This window comes from Carcharhinus amblyrhynchos, chromosome 17, assembly GCF_965287045.1.
Source record: "Carcharhinus amblyrhynchos chromosome 17, sCarAmb.v2.hapA, whole genome shotgun sequence".
In the NCBI taxonomy this organism is placed as follows: Eukaryota; Metazoa; Chordata; class Chondrichthyes; order Carcharhiniformes; family Carcharhinidae; genus Carcharhinus; species Carcharhinus amblyrhynchos.
Genome location: NC_137340.1, coordinates 44,157,467 through 44,176,473, shown reverse-complemented (window position 1 = coordinate 44,176,473; position 19,007 = coordinate 44,157,467). Strand labels below are relative to the sequence as shown.

General features: G+C 45.7%; 1 protein-coding gene across 1 annotated transcript in view; it reads left to right on the top strand.

Annotated features, from left to right (window-relative positions):
• The window catches only part of LOC145354481 (VPS10 domain-containing receptor SorCS3-like), a 1,074,210-nt gene that overhangs the window by 866,040 nt on the left and 189,163 nt on the right, over positions 1–19,007 (top strand). Inside the window, exons 8-9 of the mRNA XM_080205878.1 lie at positions 8,222–8,311; positions 14,109–14,288. Of these exons, the coding sequence (XP_080062004.1) occupies positions 8,222–8,311; positions 14,109–14,288 (270 nt within the window). The remainder of the gene's footprint in view (positions 1–8,221; positions 8,312–14,108; positions 14,289–19,007) is intronic.

Sequence of the window (19,007 nt, the reverse complement as noted above, 5' to 3'; positions counted from 1 at the left end):
TTTGGCCTCCTTCAGGATGGCAATTAAAACCTGACTCCGTGTCTAAATGTTTGATCACCTATCCCAATATCTCCTCCTTCGATTGGTGTCAATTTTAGGCTGATAATCCTCTCGTGAAGCACCTTTTACTCCCTTAAGAGAGATATGTAAATGCAGGTCACTGTCATTCGTGTTCTCAGTATTCCAACAAATATAGACACCACGTAAATGCAGTCAACAGTTCTATCTAACCACCAATACATGATTAAACATTATTGTTATGTTATGAAAATATTATGAATTGTCTTTCACCGATAATCACCTTTGACAGTGATTACTGCCATGTCTTTTGTTATTTATATAAATGAATTGGACGCGACTGTACAAGGCATGGTTTGTAAGTTTGTGGATGATGCTAAATTAGGAGGTATCTTTGATAGTGAAGAAGGTTATCAAAAATTACAGTGGGATCTTTATCACTCAGGGAATTTGGCCAGTGATTGGCAAATGAGTTTCAGAACAGATAAGTGTGAGGTGTTACATTTCAGAAAGTCAAATCAGGGTAGGGCTTATACAGTGAATGGTGGGGTCTGGGGAATGTAGAGGAACAGGGGGACTGAGGAGTACAAATACATAGTTCGTTGAAAGCAGCGTCACAGATAGACAGAATGATGAAGAAGGCGTTTAGCACGCTGGCCTTCATCAGTCAGGGCATTGAGTATAGGAGTTGAGGCTTTATCTTACAGCTGTATAACTGGTGAGGACACACTTGGAGTGTTGTGCACAGTTTTGGTCATCCTGTAATAGGAAAGCCATTGATAAACTGGAAACAGTGCATAGAAGATTTACGAGGATGTTGCCAGGACTAGTGGGCCTGAGTTATAGGAAGCGGTTGGCCAGGCTAGATCTTTATTCCTTGGAATGTAAGAGACTGAGGGATGACATTATTGAGATGTATAAAATCATGAGAGACATAGATAAAATGAACACACATAGTCTTTTTCCGAGGATAGGGGAATTGAAAACTAGAGGGCATTGGTTTAAGTTGAGAGGGGAAAGATTTAAAAGGAACCCGAAGTGCAATTTCTTCACACAAAGGGTGGTGCGTATATAGAATGAGCTGCCGGAGAAAATGGTTGAGGCAGGTTCAAGAGGAACATTTAAAAAGCATTTGGATAAGTACATGGATGGGAAAGGATTAGAGGGATAGGGGCCAAATACGGGCAATTTGGACTAGCTGGGTCGGCACCAGGGTGGGCATGGGCCAGGTGACCTGAAGCGACTGTTTCTGTGCTGCATTACACTATAACTCTTATGTACTGAAAATGGCAAATATCATGACGTGTTAAAGGTTTTGGATCAATTGACTTGGTTCAACTCAATCACGTTTGATATGTTTGTTCCATATAAATGGAGACTTTGCTATATAGGTTTCATTTTAAGGGAAGCAGCATGCGAACATTGCATGTGAATGAGTAGCAAAGTTCTTGGCTAATCCCGAGGAAAAAAAAATCAACAATATTACGTGTGACCTTTTCAGAGACGTAGTCTGTGGGTTCATTGAAAATGAGAACAAGTAAAGTCTTATTGAATACAAACCTCAATTCAATCAATTGCTGCTCAGATCTGGAGCCCAAACAAATTCCTGGCTGTACAGCAGTTCGGGAGATCCAAATTGTTTCAAGAAAAATCAATCATACCAATTTACCTTTTATCTCGCCCAATTTTTACTTGGCATTGATCCTGATCTTTCTTTCTGTCAAATGGAGAACTGCGCCTTTGTCCAGTTTATTATGATCAGTTATGTTCCGTGTTCTTGGTCTTTTCAACAAGAAAGCACAAAGTGGTGGATATGGGTGGAATGAGGCAGAGGGGAGTTTGCTCACGGAATTAGTCCTTCATGATACTGTGGTGGTCTGTCCTTCATGAATCATTCATGGCAGTTAGCATCCTTCTGTAGTGCAACAATGAAGTTTAATCAAAAGGAAATACATTTCAGGTGTTATCAGTGCAGCAATGAAATACCGAATATAATATTTTGCTTAGATCCGCCAATGATGCCAACACAGAGCTTGAATCTGAAGGAGAGAAGAAGATTCAATCATAGGTAGAGGATGGAGAATTAGGGTACAAAGATTAAAGCAGCAGAGTATGTGGGTGAGGGTGAGGATACGAATGCTCTAATTGCAAACCTGTTGCAGCTTTTGTTACATGTTCTGTAAAGTTCAGTGTATTGATTGAGGAGGAGGAGGAGAAAGAGTGCTAGATGTTATTGAGAGACAGCAGGGATGAGGGTAAGATTGGCAGTATGTCAGGAATCTGCTTCAATATGCATATGTCCGATACTTAGTGCTAATCATGGATACTGTGCACAGATCTGGTCACCCCATTACTGAAAGGATATTGAATGAGAAAGAGTGCAGAAAAGATTTGGTAGGATGCTATCGGGACTTGATGGTTTGAGTTATAAGGAGAGGCTGGATAGACTGGGACTTTTGTCTGGAGTGCAAAAGACTTAGGGATGATAGCCATTCTCTGCAACAATTGGACATTTTTTAAAATTCATTTGTTGAACATGGGTGCCAGTGGCTGGCCAACATTTATTGCCCATCCCTCGTTGCCCTTTAACTGACTGGCTTGTGAGGCCATTTCAGTTGAGGGCAGTTGAGAGTCAACCACGATGCTGTGGCTCTGGAGTCACAAGAAGGCCAGATTAGGTAAGAGTGACAGATTTCCTTCCCTAAAGGACATTAGTGAACCAGATGGGTTTTTTCTGACAATTGACAATTGTTTCAAAAGTAGGTTCATAACTCCAGATATTTTTATTGAATTCAAATCCTTCTAGCTGCCATGGTGGGATTCGAACCTAGAACTCCAGACATTAGCTGAGTTTCTGGGTTAATAGTGTGGTGATAATATCACAAGGCCATCACCTCCCCTGTTGAGACTCACCTGATCTTCAGCACATCCTCCCCTCCAGCTGTTAGTTGTGGGGAGTCACCTTCGATTCTCTGGATCGCCATGCCATTCTCTGCTCTCTTCTCCTATAAGAAGGGAATGTCTCAGTGAGAGTAATGGAACGTGCTTACCCAGTTATAATATGCCTTCAAGAGATATTAGAAGATATCACTAAAATGGAAGTGTGTCATGTGATCCACTCTGGGTTTCACTTTAAGCTTGTACCAATTGCCCGCATTTGGTCCATATCCCCCTATACCTATCTTACCCATGTAGCTAAGTGCTTTTTAAAAGACAAAATTGTACCAGCCTCTACTATATCTCTGGCAGTTTGTTCCAGACACTCACCACCCTCTGTGTTAAAAAATTGCCTCTCTGGACCCTTTTGTATCTCTCCCCTCTCACCTTAAACCTTTGCCCTCTAGTTTTAGAGTCCCCTACCTTTGAGAAAAGATGTTGACTATCTGCCTCATCTACACCCCTCATTATTTTATAGACCTCAATAAGATCATCCCTAAGTCTCCTACACTCCAGAAAATAAAGTCCCAGTCTATCCAACCTCTCCTTATAACTCAAACCATCAAGTCCCGGCAGCATCCTAGTAAATCTTTCCTGCACTCTTTCTAATTCAATACCTTTTCTATAATAGGGTGACCAGAACTGTGCACAGTATTCCAGTGTGGCCTTACCAATGTTTTGTACAACTTCAACAAGACGTCCCAACTCCTGTTCTGACCAATGAAACCAAGCATGACAAATGCCTTCTCTACCAGCCTGTCCACCCATGATCCACTTTCAAGGAGTTATTAACGTGTACCCCTAGATGTCTTTGTTCTATAATGCTCCCTAATGCCCTACCATTAACTGAATAAGTCCTGCTCGAAGGGAAAAGCACACATCTAAGAAGATAGAATAACAAGCAGAAGAGAGTCAGAATAATAGCAAGGCAAAGGCATGAAAGAGAGCTCAGAGAGACAGATGGTGGGATTTTCCAGTGGTGCTTGCCCTAAGGCTGTAAAATCCAGCCCAAGGTCAACAGACCTTTGCGGTCTGTGTCTCGCCCGCTATGATTCCCGTGGCGGGTGGGGTGGGAAAATTCCACCCAGAATCTATTGTCTACAATAAGCTCCACCACAGCAATTTCACCATCGAAATAAATCCACCGTCATCAATCATTGGAAGAAAAGATTCAGCTGAAAAATCTGTTTGAGGAATTGTTGCTGCCATGTGTGAAAATATTAATGGAATAACATAATTTTACAGATCATTTTTTTTCAGGGCTTTTACAACACCATGTTACAGCCTCAAAACCAAGCAAGATAAGTGCCTCTTGTCTTTCAGCAAGCTAATCATACATGCCAGAAATGTTGCATCACATTAACTTTTATCTACATAGGCTAAATATTCTGGCCCCAAGAAAGGGTGAATAAATCCCTAAGGAAAGGATTCTTGGCTCATGTGCCAAGCTCATAAGGAAAGGGAAACTTACTGCTCACTTGTCATCCAAGCCCTCTCCAACACAATTCTTGAGTAGGCCTCAATTAAGGTGAGAGTCTTGTCAACCTTAATTTTAACACATTCAAGAAGTTTGAGGACCATTTAGGCTGTCGTATTGACAGATCAGAAGGAATAAGAAGCTCAGAGAATACAAATCAAAAGAGTATTTAGAAAATAGACGCGTAACAGTATGACTGAGGGAGAAAAGAGTTCGGACTAAAGGCACAGGAGTAGATTTCTCAAGCCTGAGAGATGACACTTCCATCTGTCCAGGGATGGGTGACAGGTACTCAAAGAATCTTTCTGGGCGGAGGATTGGTAGAGAAATGTTGGCTGGGATTTTCCACTCCTGTTCACGTTGGGTGGGTTCTGCAGCGGGAATGGAAAATACTGCGAGAACTGGGAAGTCATGTTTTAAGCTGACGTAAACGCATGATGCAATTGTATTCCTTCTCCTGTCAGTGGCAAGGGGTGTTTCCTGATGTTCAATACTGAGAACATCATTATAAGAAATTAGCATATCATTATCAGGCCCCTATGTCAGAATCATTTCCCCCATCCCACCAATATCCATCCATAGTAGGGTGACAGCGTGGATCATGACTGGTCTCTGAAGATGTAGATCTGGCGAGCAGACCTCCCAGTGGAAGCTCAGGTGAGTGCAGTGGGAGGGGCTGCAGGAAGGCGAAGAGGGTCATATCCAGGTACTTCTCAGGCACTGCCTGCAGATCTCCCTGAGTGCCATCAGCACTGTTCGCAAACCAGGGGAGAGCGAGGGGAGTGCCCATGTAATGCCAAGGTGGTGAAGAAGTGGGGAAGATGAGGGGGTGACGGTGAGATATCCCTCACACCTCCCCCAGCCCGGCAGACTGCTCCCCCCCCACACCCACTCATGGGAGTTAACCCCCCCCCCCACCTAGCAGGCTACCCCATGGGAGGCAGACCCCCTAGCAGACTCCCACCCACCCCACCAGCATGCCCCGATCGTTGGTCCCACTCCAGCCCTTACCGGATCTCAATGTAACCTGACCCATCAGCAGGCCAGAATGGGAGAGTGGCCCCCATGCAGTTTAGTTCCCCAACCAAGTGGACTGACTGAAAATGAGCCCGGAGCCTTCTGTCTCCCTCTGGCAGTTCAGAGCAACCAAATAAACTGTGAGTTCTGTCAAAAGAGGGAGGAAAAAGACAAGTAGAAAGATAAACTCCTTCACATCTCAAAGATACTCATGCACTTGATTTTTAAACAGGTTCCTTTTATGATTATTTAGATGTGCTAATAAATCTGTGCTGATTGCAAGGAAGAAGCATTCCTCTCCCTGGATTGATTGGCAAGTGGCTGAGAAAGCCAGGTTAATTATGATAAACAGGAAGATCTATCTCGTTGTTTGTTCACTTGACAAGCATGCCAAATTAGTTCTGCCTATCAATGTCAATAGGAGCAAGAAAGCGCTGGGGCAACAAGGGGCACAGGAAAGAGGAGACATCATGACTGCCAATGATGCAGCATGGTTAATTAGAGCAGCCAGGAAGGAGCTAAATAATTCACTTACCGCTGTTATTACTTTGCACGTCTATTATACCTGACCGTGTAGTGAAGTGAATAGTCAGGTATGAGAAGAATACAGACAGAGAGAGAGCAGAGCATGAACTCATCATAGAATCCCTATAGTGCAGAAGGAGGCCATTTGGCCCATCGAGTCTGCACTGACCACAATCCCACCCAGACCCTATTCCCGTAAACCCACATATTTACCCTACCATTCCCCTGACACTAGGGTCAATTTTAGCATGACCAATCAACCTAACCCACATATCCTTGGGGTGTGGGAGGAAATCGGAGCGCCTGGAGGAAACCCATGCAGAGAATGTGTAAACTCCACACAGGCTGGAATTGTATCCGAGTCCCTGGCGCTGTGAGGCAGCAGTGCTAACCACTGTGCTGCCCTGAATTGAGAGTAAGGCAAAACAAATGTCTTTGCAGCAAGCCAAGTGTTAGGGGACATAGGTGATGCTTTCAAAGGCTTTCTGTCTGACCATTTAAGTGGCTGGCAACCTGCCCAGGGACGACATGAAGCCCGTCTGGGTTCTGAGCACTGCCCATGAGACATTTTGTTGGTCCTTCCCCACTTGCAGGGTCACCCCATTCCAACTGGCTCCTGTCCGTGTAGTTTTTATCCTACCGCTATGACTGAAGGGCTTCGCACCTAACACAAGGGCAAATGAAGAGAGATGCAATGAGATAAAAGTAAAACACTGCGGATGCTGGGATCTGAAACAAAAACAGAAAATGCTGGAAAATCTCAGCAGATCTGACAGCATCTGTGGAGAGAGAATAGAGCCAATGTTTTGATTCTGGGTGACCGTTCATCAGTGCTTTTATTAAAGTGAGGTGCATGCTGATTGCTCACAACATTGAAAGCTGTGTCTAAAGTATAAATATTTCTTTTGTTTTTACCATTTGAGGTTGATGATAGTTCTATTAACATATAAATGATTAGGCATATTCTCTAATTCATTATAAATTTTTCAGCATGTATTCAATGCATTTCATCATATTCATGAGGTCTTGGTTAGTGAACAAGCCTGATTTCAATCTTGCAACCCAATGAGATGAAGGAGAGGCACTCATGCAGCCCACTCACTAGCCTAGGTTGGCCCTCACTAGACTGGAGCAGGGGTCACTATAAACTTGCTTTAGAATCCTTATTGTGCAGAAGGAGGCCATTTGGCCTATCGAAACTGTCCCGACTCTCCAACAGAGTATCTTACCAAGATTCTAATCCCATAACCCCACTCATTTACCCTGCTAATTCCCCCTAACCTACACATCTTGGGACACTAAGAGACAACTTAACAAGGCCAACCAACCTAACCTGCACATCTTTGGAGTGGGGGAGAAAACTGGATCACCCGGAGTAAGCCCACACATATACAGGGAGAACGTGCAAACTCCATCCAAGGCAGAACTGAATCCAGCTCCCTGATGCAGCAGTGCTAACCACTGTGCCACCCTAGATCCACTTCCAATGTAATGAGTAGCGATGAATAATTAGAAGTTTATTTATTAGTCACAAGTAGGCTTATTTTAACACTGCAATGAAGTTACTGTGGAAATCCCCTAATCGCCGCATTCTGGCACCTGTTCGGGTACACTGAGGGAGAATTTAGCATGGCCAATGCAGTTAACCAGCACGTCTTTTGGGCTGTGGGAGGAAACTGGAGCACCTGGAGGAAATGCATGCAGACACGGGGAGAACATGCAAACTCCACACAAACAGTGACCCAAGCTGGGAATCAAACCCAGGACCCTGGCACTGGCTAACCAATTATATAATGTGATTAAAAAGCTGATCATTCATTGGACATGCTTCTAAGTTTGTAAATCTTCAGGAGTAGCCGATAGGAACAAAATTTATGAGTAGCTTCCCTAATTTGTGAAACCGAGATGAACATAAGAGTGACTTTATCCTGTTCAGTTTGTTCTCCTGCTGTTGTACCAGCTATGTGTTTAATTGCGGTTCATGGAGGTGAGCACGGGGCATGCGCCATCAACTGGGAAGTCTCACTTGTCGGTATTTTGGAAGAGAAATAAATTGTAAAGTGGCTTTGGCGATCATGCTAATGTGGTTGTTTGTCCTTATCACTCACTGAGGGTAGTGTCAAACACTTCATTGATCTTTATTGTATATTTGCTCCCCATAAAATGTTTACTGCCCTTAGCCGATATCGACTGCTTTGCTCCAGTCCATAAGAAATCTGTGATATTTTCTTGTGCTTAACTACGCAGGTGACAACTGGTGGACGGGTGACTTATTACGTGTCATATCGAAGAGAGAGCTTTGCACAAATGAAACTGCCCAAATATTCATTGCCCAAGGTAAGGAAAGAAATGTGAAATTTCAGCATCCTTTGCAATTCAGTAAGCCTTTGCCTATACTAGACGCCACTGCACCACAAGTTTAAAGTTTATTTATCAGTGTCACAAGTAGGCTTACATCAACACTGCAATGAAGTTACTGTGAAAATCCCCCAGTAGCCACATTCCGCCCTCTGTTCGGGTACACTGAGGAAGAATTTAGCCTGGCCGATGCGCCTAACCAGCACATCTTTCAGACTATGGGAGGAAACCAGAGCACCCGGAGGAAACCCACGCAAACATGGGGAGAATATGCAGACTCTGCACAGACCCGTCGGTCACCCAAGAGTAGAATTGAACCCGGGTCCCTGGCGCTGTGAGGCAGCAGTGCTAACCACTGTATCACCCTGCCACCCACAACTGTTTTATGATGAGGATGTTCAAAGTGCCTTTCTTTGTTAGCAATAGAATTAATATGATGCAAAATACATGTGAGTCGTATGGCCTGGGGAATTGCAGACAGAGTTCCTCTAACACATCCTTCTCAATCGTGATATCACCTGTCCTTGTCTATTAGTCATGATGTGGATGTGCCGGCGTTGGACTGGGGTAAACACAGTAAAAAGTCTGACAACACCAGGTTTAAGTCCAACCGATTTATTTGATAGTAAACTCACTAGCTTTTGAGGTTTCCCTCTTCTTCAGGTGAATGGAGAGTTCTGGCCTCAGACAGAGCATATAAAGCACAGAGAGTTTACAGATTACTGATTAGAATGCGAATCTTTACACCTAACCTGCTGTTCAAGTCCTAAAGTGGCTGACAATGTGAGTGGAAGGAGCACTGATCACAGGTTAAAGAGATGTGTATTGTCTCCAGACAGTACAGTAAGTGAGGTTTCGCAAACCCAGGCAAGTCACGGGGGTTACACAGCCAAAGAAAACTCACTTGCCAGAAGCTCAGCATATCACTGAAATGTTCTGATTGCAGTAGGTGTTTGTTTTATTCGTTCAGGGGATGTGGGTGTCGCTGACTGGCCCAGCATTTATTGCCCATCACTAACTGCCCTTGAACCGAGTGCGAGGCATTTAAGAGTCAACTACATCACTGTGGGTCTGGAGCCACATGTTGGCCAGATCAGGCAAGGATGGTAGAATTCCTTCCCTAAAGGACATTAGTGAACCAAATGGGTTTTGATGACAATCGGCAATGGTTTCATGGTCGTTATCCTTTTAATTCAAGAGATTTTTATTGAATTCAAATTTCAGCATCTGCCATGTTGGGATTTGAACCTGGGTCCCCAGAGTATTACCCTGGATCTCTAGTTCAGCGACAATGACACATCACCAGCTATTGAGAGGAGTCCAGTGGAACAGTCCAGAATTAGGTTCCAGCCATGGATTCAAATTCCCTGGATGAGTGCGTGTTTGCATGTGTGGGTGTAGCTTTAATCAACTCCTATCAGACCTCAAGGGTACAAATGGGGCTGCCTACAGTCCAAATATGTGCAGGTTAGGTTGATTGGCCATGATAAATTGTCCCTCAGTGTCAGAAGGATTATGAGAGTAAGTATGTGGGGTTACATGAATAGGGTCTAGGATTGTGGTCCGTGTAGTCTCGATGGATCTAATGGCCTCGTTAGGTGGCACAGTGGTTAGCACTGCTGCCTCACAGCGCCAGGGATTCTGGGTTCAATTCCTTCTTGGGTCACTGTCTGCATGGAGTTTGCACATTCTCCCTGTGTCTGTGAGGGTTTCTTTTGTGTGCTCTGGCTTCCTCCCACAGTCCAAAGATGTTCAGGTTAGCTGCATTGGCCATGTTAAAATCTTCCCCAGTGTACCCGAACAAGCGCCAGGCTTGTGTGGCGACCAGGGGATTTTCACAGTAAATTCATTACTCTGTGAATGTAAGCCTACTGTGATGAACAAATAAACTTTAACTTTTTGGCACAGTAGAGATTCTATGATTTAATCAGAGGTTTCCAGTTCCTCTGCTCTTAGTGTCAAACCTGGCTTAGCTCAATGTAAACATGCAGATTCTCCCAGTAGCCGTGGCTCAATGGTAACACTTTTGCCTCTGGGTTTGAAAATTCAGGGTTCAAACCCAACTCCAGAGATTTGAGCATTGAATCAAATCTGATGTTTCTGTGGGTCCTGCTCAAGGTGTCACCTTTTGCATAAAAAGTTAAACCGGAGGCCCCATCTGCCCTCCATTGATGTGAACCATTCCATGGCACCATCTCAATGCATAGCCTGGGGGTTATCCCCAGTGTTGTGGATATTTTAATCCCGCAGACAATATCAATAAAAGCAGAGCATTATTTCATGCTTCATTGTGGGAGCTTGCTCTGCGCAGATTGGTAATTCAGTTTCCTACATTATAACAGTGACTGCATTTGAAAAGTACTTCATTGGCTGTGGAGTACTATCCTGAAGATGTGAAAGGTGCTAAATAAACATAGGTTTTCTTATCAAAATCCAAAGGACTGGGGTCTACATGAGGGTGTATGAGCCCTGAATATCAGGGACAATTAATTAATGGAGATTTTGCACCCTTGGGTCTCCAGACGCAAATAAGCTGCAATTCTTTAGCTAGTAGTTGACAGGCGGCACGGTGACACAATGGTTAGCACTGCTGCCTCCCAGCACAAGGAACCAGGTTCAATTCCAGCCTTGAGTCACTTCTCTGCAGAGTTTGCATATTCTCTCGGTGTCTGTGTGGGTTTCCTTCGGGTGCTCCAGTTTCTTCCCACAGTCCAAAGAAGTGCAAGTTAAATAGATTGGCCATGTTCAATTATCCCTCAGTGTCAGGGGGACTAGCTAGGGTAAATACATGGGGTTATCGGGATAGGGCCTGGGTGGGATTGTGGTCAGTGCAAGTTTGATGGGTCAAATGGCCTCATTCTACACTAGGGATTCAATGGCATTTTCCCAATAACATCCTGCTTTCCCTTGTCTCTGCTCATTCTCCAGCCTGGGAAAAGCACAACCCATTTATGTGCAGTTTCAGAGGCTGGCAGCCTTGTAGCTGCAATCAGCTCCCAGGGTGACTCTGGGTAAGGAAGCCCACTATTACCAGGGTGATTACCCCACCTTGTTCCCTGGGTTATGTGACCATTGTGCTGCAGATTGATCCCTCAAGGGACAATCATAGCAGTACAATTATCCTTACAAAACAATGCATTCTCTAATTAACCAACAGATCAGGCGGACCCCTCCATTCCCAATACTAAAAGAGCTAACAGTGGTCTGAGATTTGACTGGCATTTAGACAGTTACATGAGTAAGATGAGTGCAGAGGGATATGAACCAAATGCGGGCAATTGGGACTGGCTTAGTGGTAAAAACATGGTGGCATGGACAAGTTGGCTGAATGGCCTGCTTCCATTCTGTAGACCTCTATGACTCTATGGCAGGGATGCCTGGCACTCTTTTCACATCCTCCTGTTTTTTGGGATGTCGGATAAGGGCTCCATCTACCCGGAATATAAATGTGTTCAACAAAGTGCGAGTCTTTGACAGCTTAGCAACAGGGACACGTAGCGAGTAATGAAAGATCCCGACAGGATTATGTGAACATAGCATTAAGGCATAGCCTAGAGGGAAGGATAAAACCTGACAGAAACAGAAGACAGAGAAAAAAGAGTGAGGTATTGATGTGCACAGCAAGTGAGATTCAGCGCAACAGCAAGTTGCTGATCCTGTGGTTGACTCTGTGTCAGTTGAATGATTGGATCCATTTCATCATGGGGAGGATAGGAGCAGGAAGAAAGAAACTTCTTAGCAGGGAGGGAAGCAAAGTAGGCCTAGAATCAGACCATCCCTCTGCTGGTTTCTTTTTTCCCTCTTTTAGAAACATAAAAACATAGAACATTACTGCACAGTACAGGCCCTTCGGCCCTCGATGTTATGCCGAGCTATGTCCAATCCCAAGATCAAGCTATCCCCTCCCTATCATTCTGGTGTGCTCCATGTGCCTATCCAATACCCGCGTGAAAGTTCCTAAAGTGTCTGACTCCACTATCACAGTAGGCAGTCTATTCCACACCCCAGCCATTTATTTTTCCCAAGGGCAGTTAGGGATGGGCTGGCCCAGCCAGCAATGCCCATGTTCCCTCGAGTGCAAAAAATACCGCACTGACTGGGAAAAATATTTAATATTGAGAGTTGCAGCCGGGGGGGGCACTTTCTCACCTTGCTCACAAACATTCCGAAACAACTCACGCACATCCTCACGTGAGAAAGAGATAAATAACCAATTCATCTGAGTTTGGTGATTTTGATCGAGGGATATGTTTAGTGGCAGACACACTTCCCAAGCTTCTGGGGTTGGGGGGATAGGGTGGATGGGTGACCCAAAAGGTGCGCTGGGGAATTCCTCTTCTGAATTCTCAGGTAAGGTTTGCACTGCAGTTCCCCACACGCCGGCAATGCAGACTTCATTTGGACAACTGCCCTCCAAGCCACTGGCCATCATGACTTGGAAATATATCTCCATTCCTTCACACAAAGCAGTGTCAAAATCCCAGAACTCCCTCCCCAAGTGAAAGCCTTTCCGTCAGTTATCCCATCTTTTGGTTTCCTCCTCTTGTCGGGAATGTTTGTGACAAGGTGAGAAGATGTCCCATGATTGCAACTCTCAGTATTCAATATTTTTCCAGTCAGTGCAGAAATTATTTTGTACTAACTCAGGGGAATGTGGGCTTTGCTGGCTGGGCCAGCTCATCACTAACTGCCCTTTTGAGGGATCAATAAACGTAAGAGAAAAAAACACAGATGGTCTGATTCCAGGCCTACTTTGCTTCTGTGGGTGTACCTCAGCACTGGGTGTGCACCTCAGCACTCTGTGTGTGTACCTCAGCACTCTGTGTGTGTACCTCAGCACTCTGTGTGTGTACCTCAGCACTCTGTGTGTGTACCTCAGCACTCTGTGTGTGTACCTCAGCACTGGGTGTGTACCTCCCTCAGCACTGTGTGTGTACCTCAGCACTGGGTGTGTACCTCCCTCAGCACTGTGTGTGTACCTCAGCACTGGGTGTGTACCTGAGCACTGCGGGTGTACCTCAGCACTGCGAGTGTATGAGTGTACCTGAGCACTGCGGGTGTACCTCAGCGCTGCGGGTGTACCTCAGCACCATGTGTGTACCTCAGCACTGGGTGTGTACCTCAGCACTGTGAGTGTACGAGTGTACCTCAGCACTGAACGTGCACCTGAGCACTGCAGGTATACCTGAGCACTACGGATGTGCTTGAGCGCTGCGGGTGTACTTCAGCACTGCAAGTGTATTTCAGCACTGTGTGTGTATCTCAGCATTGTGTGTGTACGGGTGTACCTGAGCACTGCGAGTGTATCTTGGCACTGCGGGCATACCTCGGCACTGTGGGCATAGCTCTGCATTGCAGGTGTACCTCGGCACTGTGGGTGTACCTACACTACAGGACTGCAGTGCTTCAAGGGCAGTTTATGGATGGGCAACAAATGCAAGTTTTGCCAGCGATGCCCATACATTTCCCCTGGGCTGAATTTTTGAAAAAGCCTCCGTTACACTTCACATTGTACTGACTGCCCAGCTTCCTCGGGCATTCACGTCATGTACTGCAATCTTGCTTGCAAAGGCACATGCCCACCCATGTGGTAAATTTGGCCCAGTAATGTCCAGTTGTTATGGGCCACAGGTTAAGTCCCGAGTACATCGATTGGATGGAACGGGTTGACATTGATGCTCTCTCATTCATGCGTTGCTACGGGGATCAGGTTGGCAACAGCAATCTCAAATTAACATCAGTTCAACCTAAGAATGTTATTCTGTTGTCCTGGCAGGATATGCACATTATCAGCACAGATGACAGCCAAGTGTTCGCCGCTGTGCAAGAGTGGAATCAAAACGACACGTACAATCTGTACGTCTCTGATGCAAGAGGAGCTTATTTCACTATTGCTTTGGAGAATGTCAAAAGTAGCCGAGGCCCGGAGGGGAATGTTATGATCGACCTTTATGAGGTAATGTAATGTCTGTACTCAACAGTACTCTTTAAAGATGAAGGTTTCTAATTTGCTGAAACATGACAAGGATGAAAAGGAACTTTCCGGGGGCATTTACATAACAAACGGCCAGCTGATGGTCTGACTGCGCTACTCCAGCGATCAATCTGAGAAAGGCATTAAATTAGCCTGGCGAGATCAGATGGTCCTATCTGGAAGTGAACTAATGTGTTTGTGGCTGAACACCAGAATGGATTGAGTGAATGGTGTTGTTTGCTTGTAGCATTTAAGTCCAAGCTGAGTGTTATTTAGAAAGGAAAGCTACCCTTCTATATCATACACCGAGTAACATTTTCTCCGGGAGAATTGAAACCAATTGCTTTTCGGACCATGGACAGAGAAAGCAATTTCGAAATCTTCAATGGTTGCTTAAACCGTATCATCTGTACATAGGTCTCCTCAAAACCTTTAACTCCACGAAAGGTAGCTGTGCTGAAATATATTTGGGGATTTTCTTTGTGTGTCGTGGAGTGGGCCTATTAATTCTGTCACTGTAGACCCCGCAACACACTCTATGCTGTCAAAAAGGACCGTAGGGGAGGAGAGGTAATAAGCCGTGGATAACGAAGGAGGTGAAGGAAAGTGTTAAATTAAAAGCGGAGGAATTTAAAGTAGCTAAGAGCAGTGGGCGAGAAGAGGATTGGGAAAGGTTTAAATGTCAACAAAGATTGACAAAGAAGTTGATAAAGGAGGGTAGGAGAAGCTATGAAGCTGGGCTAGCACTTAATATGAAAAAGGATAGCAAGAGTTTTTATAAATATATAAAAAGGAAGAGGCTGACTAGGCTGAACGTTGGTCCTTTAGAGGATGAGAAAGGGGACCTAGTGGTAGGGGATGGGGATATGGCTAAGGTCTTGAATAACTTTTTTGTTTCTGTCTTCACGGAGGAGGACGTGAATAATTTGCCGGGTGTTAGCGATGGAAAGGTGGTAGGACTGGAGGGTCTTAATGACATTACTGTTACTAGAGAGGTGGTGCTCGACAGACTGGAGGGGCTGATTGTGGACAAGTCCCCAGGACCGGATGGAATGCATCCGAGGGTTCTGAAAGAAATGGCGGAGGTTATAGTGGATGCCTTGGTGGTTATTTTCCAGACGTCACTGGATTCCGGGGAAGTGCCGGAAGATTGGAAAACGGCTAATGTTACACCGTTGTTTAAGAAGGGTGCCAGGCAAAAGGCGGGGAATTATAGGCCGGTTAGTTTAACATCTGTGGTAGGTAAAATGTTAGAATCTGTCATTAAGGAGGAAATTGCGAGGCATCTTGAAGGGAATTGCTTGATAGGGCAGACGCAACACGGTTTCATAAAAGGGAAGTCGTGTCTGACAAATTTACTGGAGTTCTATGAGGATGTGTCTAGGGCAGTGGATAGAGGAGAGCCGGTGGATGTGGTCTTTCTGGATTTTCAGAAGGCGTTTGACAAGGTACCTCACAAGAGGTTATTGCAGAAGGTCAGGGGACATGGAGTTGGGGGTAGGGTGTTAGCGTGGATAGAGGATTGGTTGTCAAATAGGAGGCAGAGAGTGGGGGTCAATGGGTGCTATTCGGATTGGCGGTTGGTGACTAGTGGGGTGCCCCAGGGGTCGGTGCTGGGGCCTCAGCTATTTACCATTTATATAGATGATCTGGAGGAGGGAACCGAATGTAGGGTGTCGAAATTTTCTGATGACACCAAGATTGGGGGAAAGGCAAATTGTGCGGAGGGTGTGGAGAGTCTGCAGAAGGATCTAGATAGGCTGGGCGAATGGGCCAGGAAATGGCAAATGGAATTTAATGTTGGCAAGTGTGAGGTGGTCCACTTTGGTAGGAAGAATGGTAGGAAGGACTATTACTTACGTGGCGAAAAACTGCAGCAGGCGACGGTGCAGAGGGGCCTCGGGGTCCTTGTGCGTGAGTCGCAAAAACCCAGCTTGCAGGTGCAGCAGGTAGTCAGGAGGGCGAATGGGATGCTGGCCTTCATAGCGAGGGGGATTGAATATAAAAGTAGGGAGGTCTTGCTGCAGCTGTATAGGGCATTGGTGAGGCCGCAGCTGGAGTACTGTGTGCAGTTTTGGGCGCCGCACCTGCGCAAGGATATTTTGGCCTTGGAGGGAGTGCAGAGGAGGTTTACTAGGCTGATACCGGAGTTGAGGGGGTTGAGCTATGAGGAGAGGCTGAATGAACTAGGCTTGTACTCGTTAGAGTTTAGAAGAATGAGGGGAGATCTCATTGAGACGTATAAGATGATGAATGGGATGGATAGGATAGAGGTGGAGAGACTCTTCCCACTCAAAAAAGACAGTAGGACTAGGGGGCACAGCCTCAAGATAAAGGGGAGGCGGTTTAGAACGGAGTTGAGGAGGAACTTCTTCACTCAACGGGTGGTGAATCTCTGGAATTCTCTGCCCGTTGAAGTGGTGGAGGCTGCCTCGCTAAATATTTTTAAGAAGCGGGTTGATGGGCTCTTGATAAGAGAGGGGATTAAGGGTTATGGGGAGAGGGCGGGAAAGTGGAACTGAGCCACGACAGATCAGCCATGATCTTATTGAATGGTGGGGCAGGCTCGAAGGGCTAGATGGCCTACTCCTGCTCCTATTTCTTATGTTCTTATGTTCTTTCATTGTTATATCCAGCATAGTGCAATGACTCATTCTAAGACAAAATGTGATGAAAACGACACATACAACCTGGGATCAAAATAACACGATTACAATGGCAGGTGGAACTTCTGCCCCAAGTATCTAAATGTCCTGGTCCTATTTCTGTGTTCCAATCAGACAAAGTATATAGCGGAGATAAAATGGAGCCAGCCTTTTAACTTGTCTCTGTGAACCGATACAGTGCTTCATTAGCGATGTTAAGGCTAAGCTGCCTTTTCATTGTATGGCAGCATAGGATTGTTACAGCGTGTCCACACCAGCTCTATGAATGAACAATGCATTCCCCCACCTTCTCCCTGCAACCCTGCACACTCTTCCTTTTCTTTAATAATCCAGCTCCCTGCTTCAACCGAACCCCTTTCCACCACATTCTCAGTGAGAAGTCTCACCACACCAGGTTAAACTCCAACAGGTTTTTTTGGTGTTACAAGTTTCAAAGCACTGCGCTCCAATGGCCTTTAACCTGGTGCAGTGGGACTTCTTACTGTGCCCACTCCAGTCCAATGCTGGCATCTCCACATCATGGCTACCACATTCTCAGGCAGTCCATTCCACATATGAGCCACTCACCATATGAAAAGATTGCTTCTCCTGTGTCCATAGCATCTTTTGTCAACTATTTAAACTTGTGCCCCATTTTCCTCAATGCTTCCACCAACGGGAGCATCTACTCTGTCCAGATCCCTGATGATTTTGCTAAACCTTCCTCTCAGCCTTCTTGTCTCCAAGGAGATCAGTCCCAACATCTACAGTCTATCCACATAATTGAAGTAAATGGAATGTTGGAGAGGAGAATTGATCCATCTAGCCCGCCTTAAATGAAGCCTTGGACACCAGGAGATACACCCACGCAGAATCATGTGGTTTCCTGCAGGGAAAATCCAAAGAAACCCAGGATGTCAATCCAGGCCGATTGGGGTTAAAAAATCTGGACCCACTTAGACAATTCAAATTAGTCCAGGAGATATAAGAACATAAGAACATAAGAAATAGGAGCAGGAGTAGGCCACCTAGCCCTTCGAGCCTGCCCTGCCATTCAATAAGATCATGGCTGATCTATCGTGGCTCAGTTCCACTTTCCCGCCCTCTCCCCATAACCCTTAATCCCCTCGCTTATCAAAAACCTATCAACCCGCGTCTTAAAAATATTTAGCGAGGCAGCCTCCACCACTTCAACGGGCAGAGAATTCCAGAGATTCACCACCCTTTGAGTGAAGAAGTTCCTCCTCAACTCCGTTCTAAACCGCCCCCCCTTTATCTTGAGGCTGTGCCCCCTAGTCCTACTATCCTTTCTGAGCGGGAAGAGTCTCTCCACCTCTATCCTATCCATCCCATTCATCATCTTATACGTCTCAATGAGATCTCCCCTCATTCTTCTAAACTCTAACGAGTACAAGCCTAATTTATTCAACCTCTCCTCATAGCTCAACCCCCTCAACTCCGGCATCAGCCTAGTAAACCTCCTCTGCACTCCCTCCAAGGCCAAAATATCCTTGCGTAAGTACGGCGCCCAAAACTGCACACAGTACTCCAGCTGCGGCCTCACCAATGCCCTATACAGCCACAGCAAGATCTTCCTACTTTTATATTCAATCCCCCTCGCGATGAAGGCCAGCATCCCATTCGCCTTCCTGACCACCTGCTGCATCTGCAAGCTGGGTTTTTGCGACTCATGCACAAGGACCCCGAGGTCCCTCTGCACCGTCGCCTGCTGCAGTTTTTCGCCACGTAAGTAATAATCCTTCCTACCATTATTCCTACCAAAGTGGACCACCTCGCACTTGCCAACATTAAATTCCATTTGCCATTTCCTGGCTCATTCGCCCAGCCTATCTAGATCCTTCTGTAGACTCTCCCCACCCTCCGCACAATTTGCCGTTCCAGCAATCTTGGTGTCATCAGCAAACTTCGACACCCTACACTCGGTTCCCTCCTCCAGATCATCTATATAAATGGTAAATAGCTGAGGCCCCAGCACCGACCCCTGGGGCACTCCACTAGTCACCATCCGCCAATCCGAGTAGCACCCATTGACCCC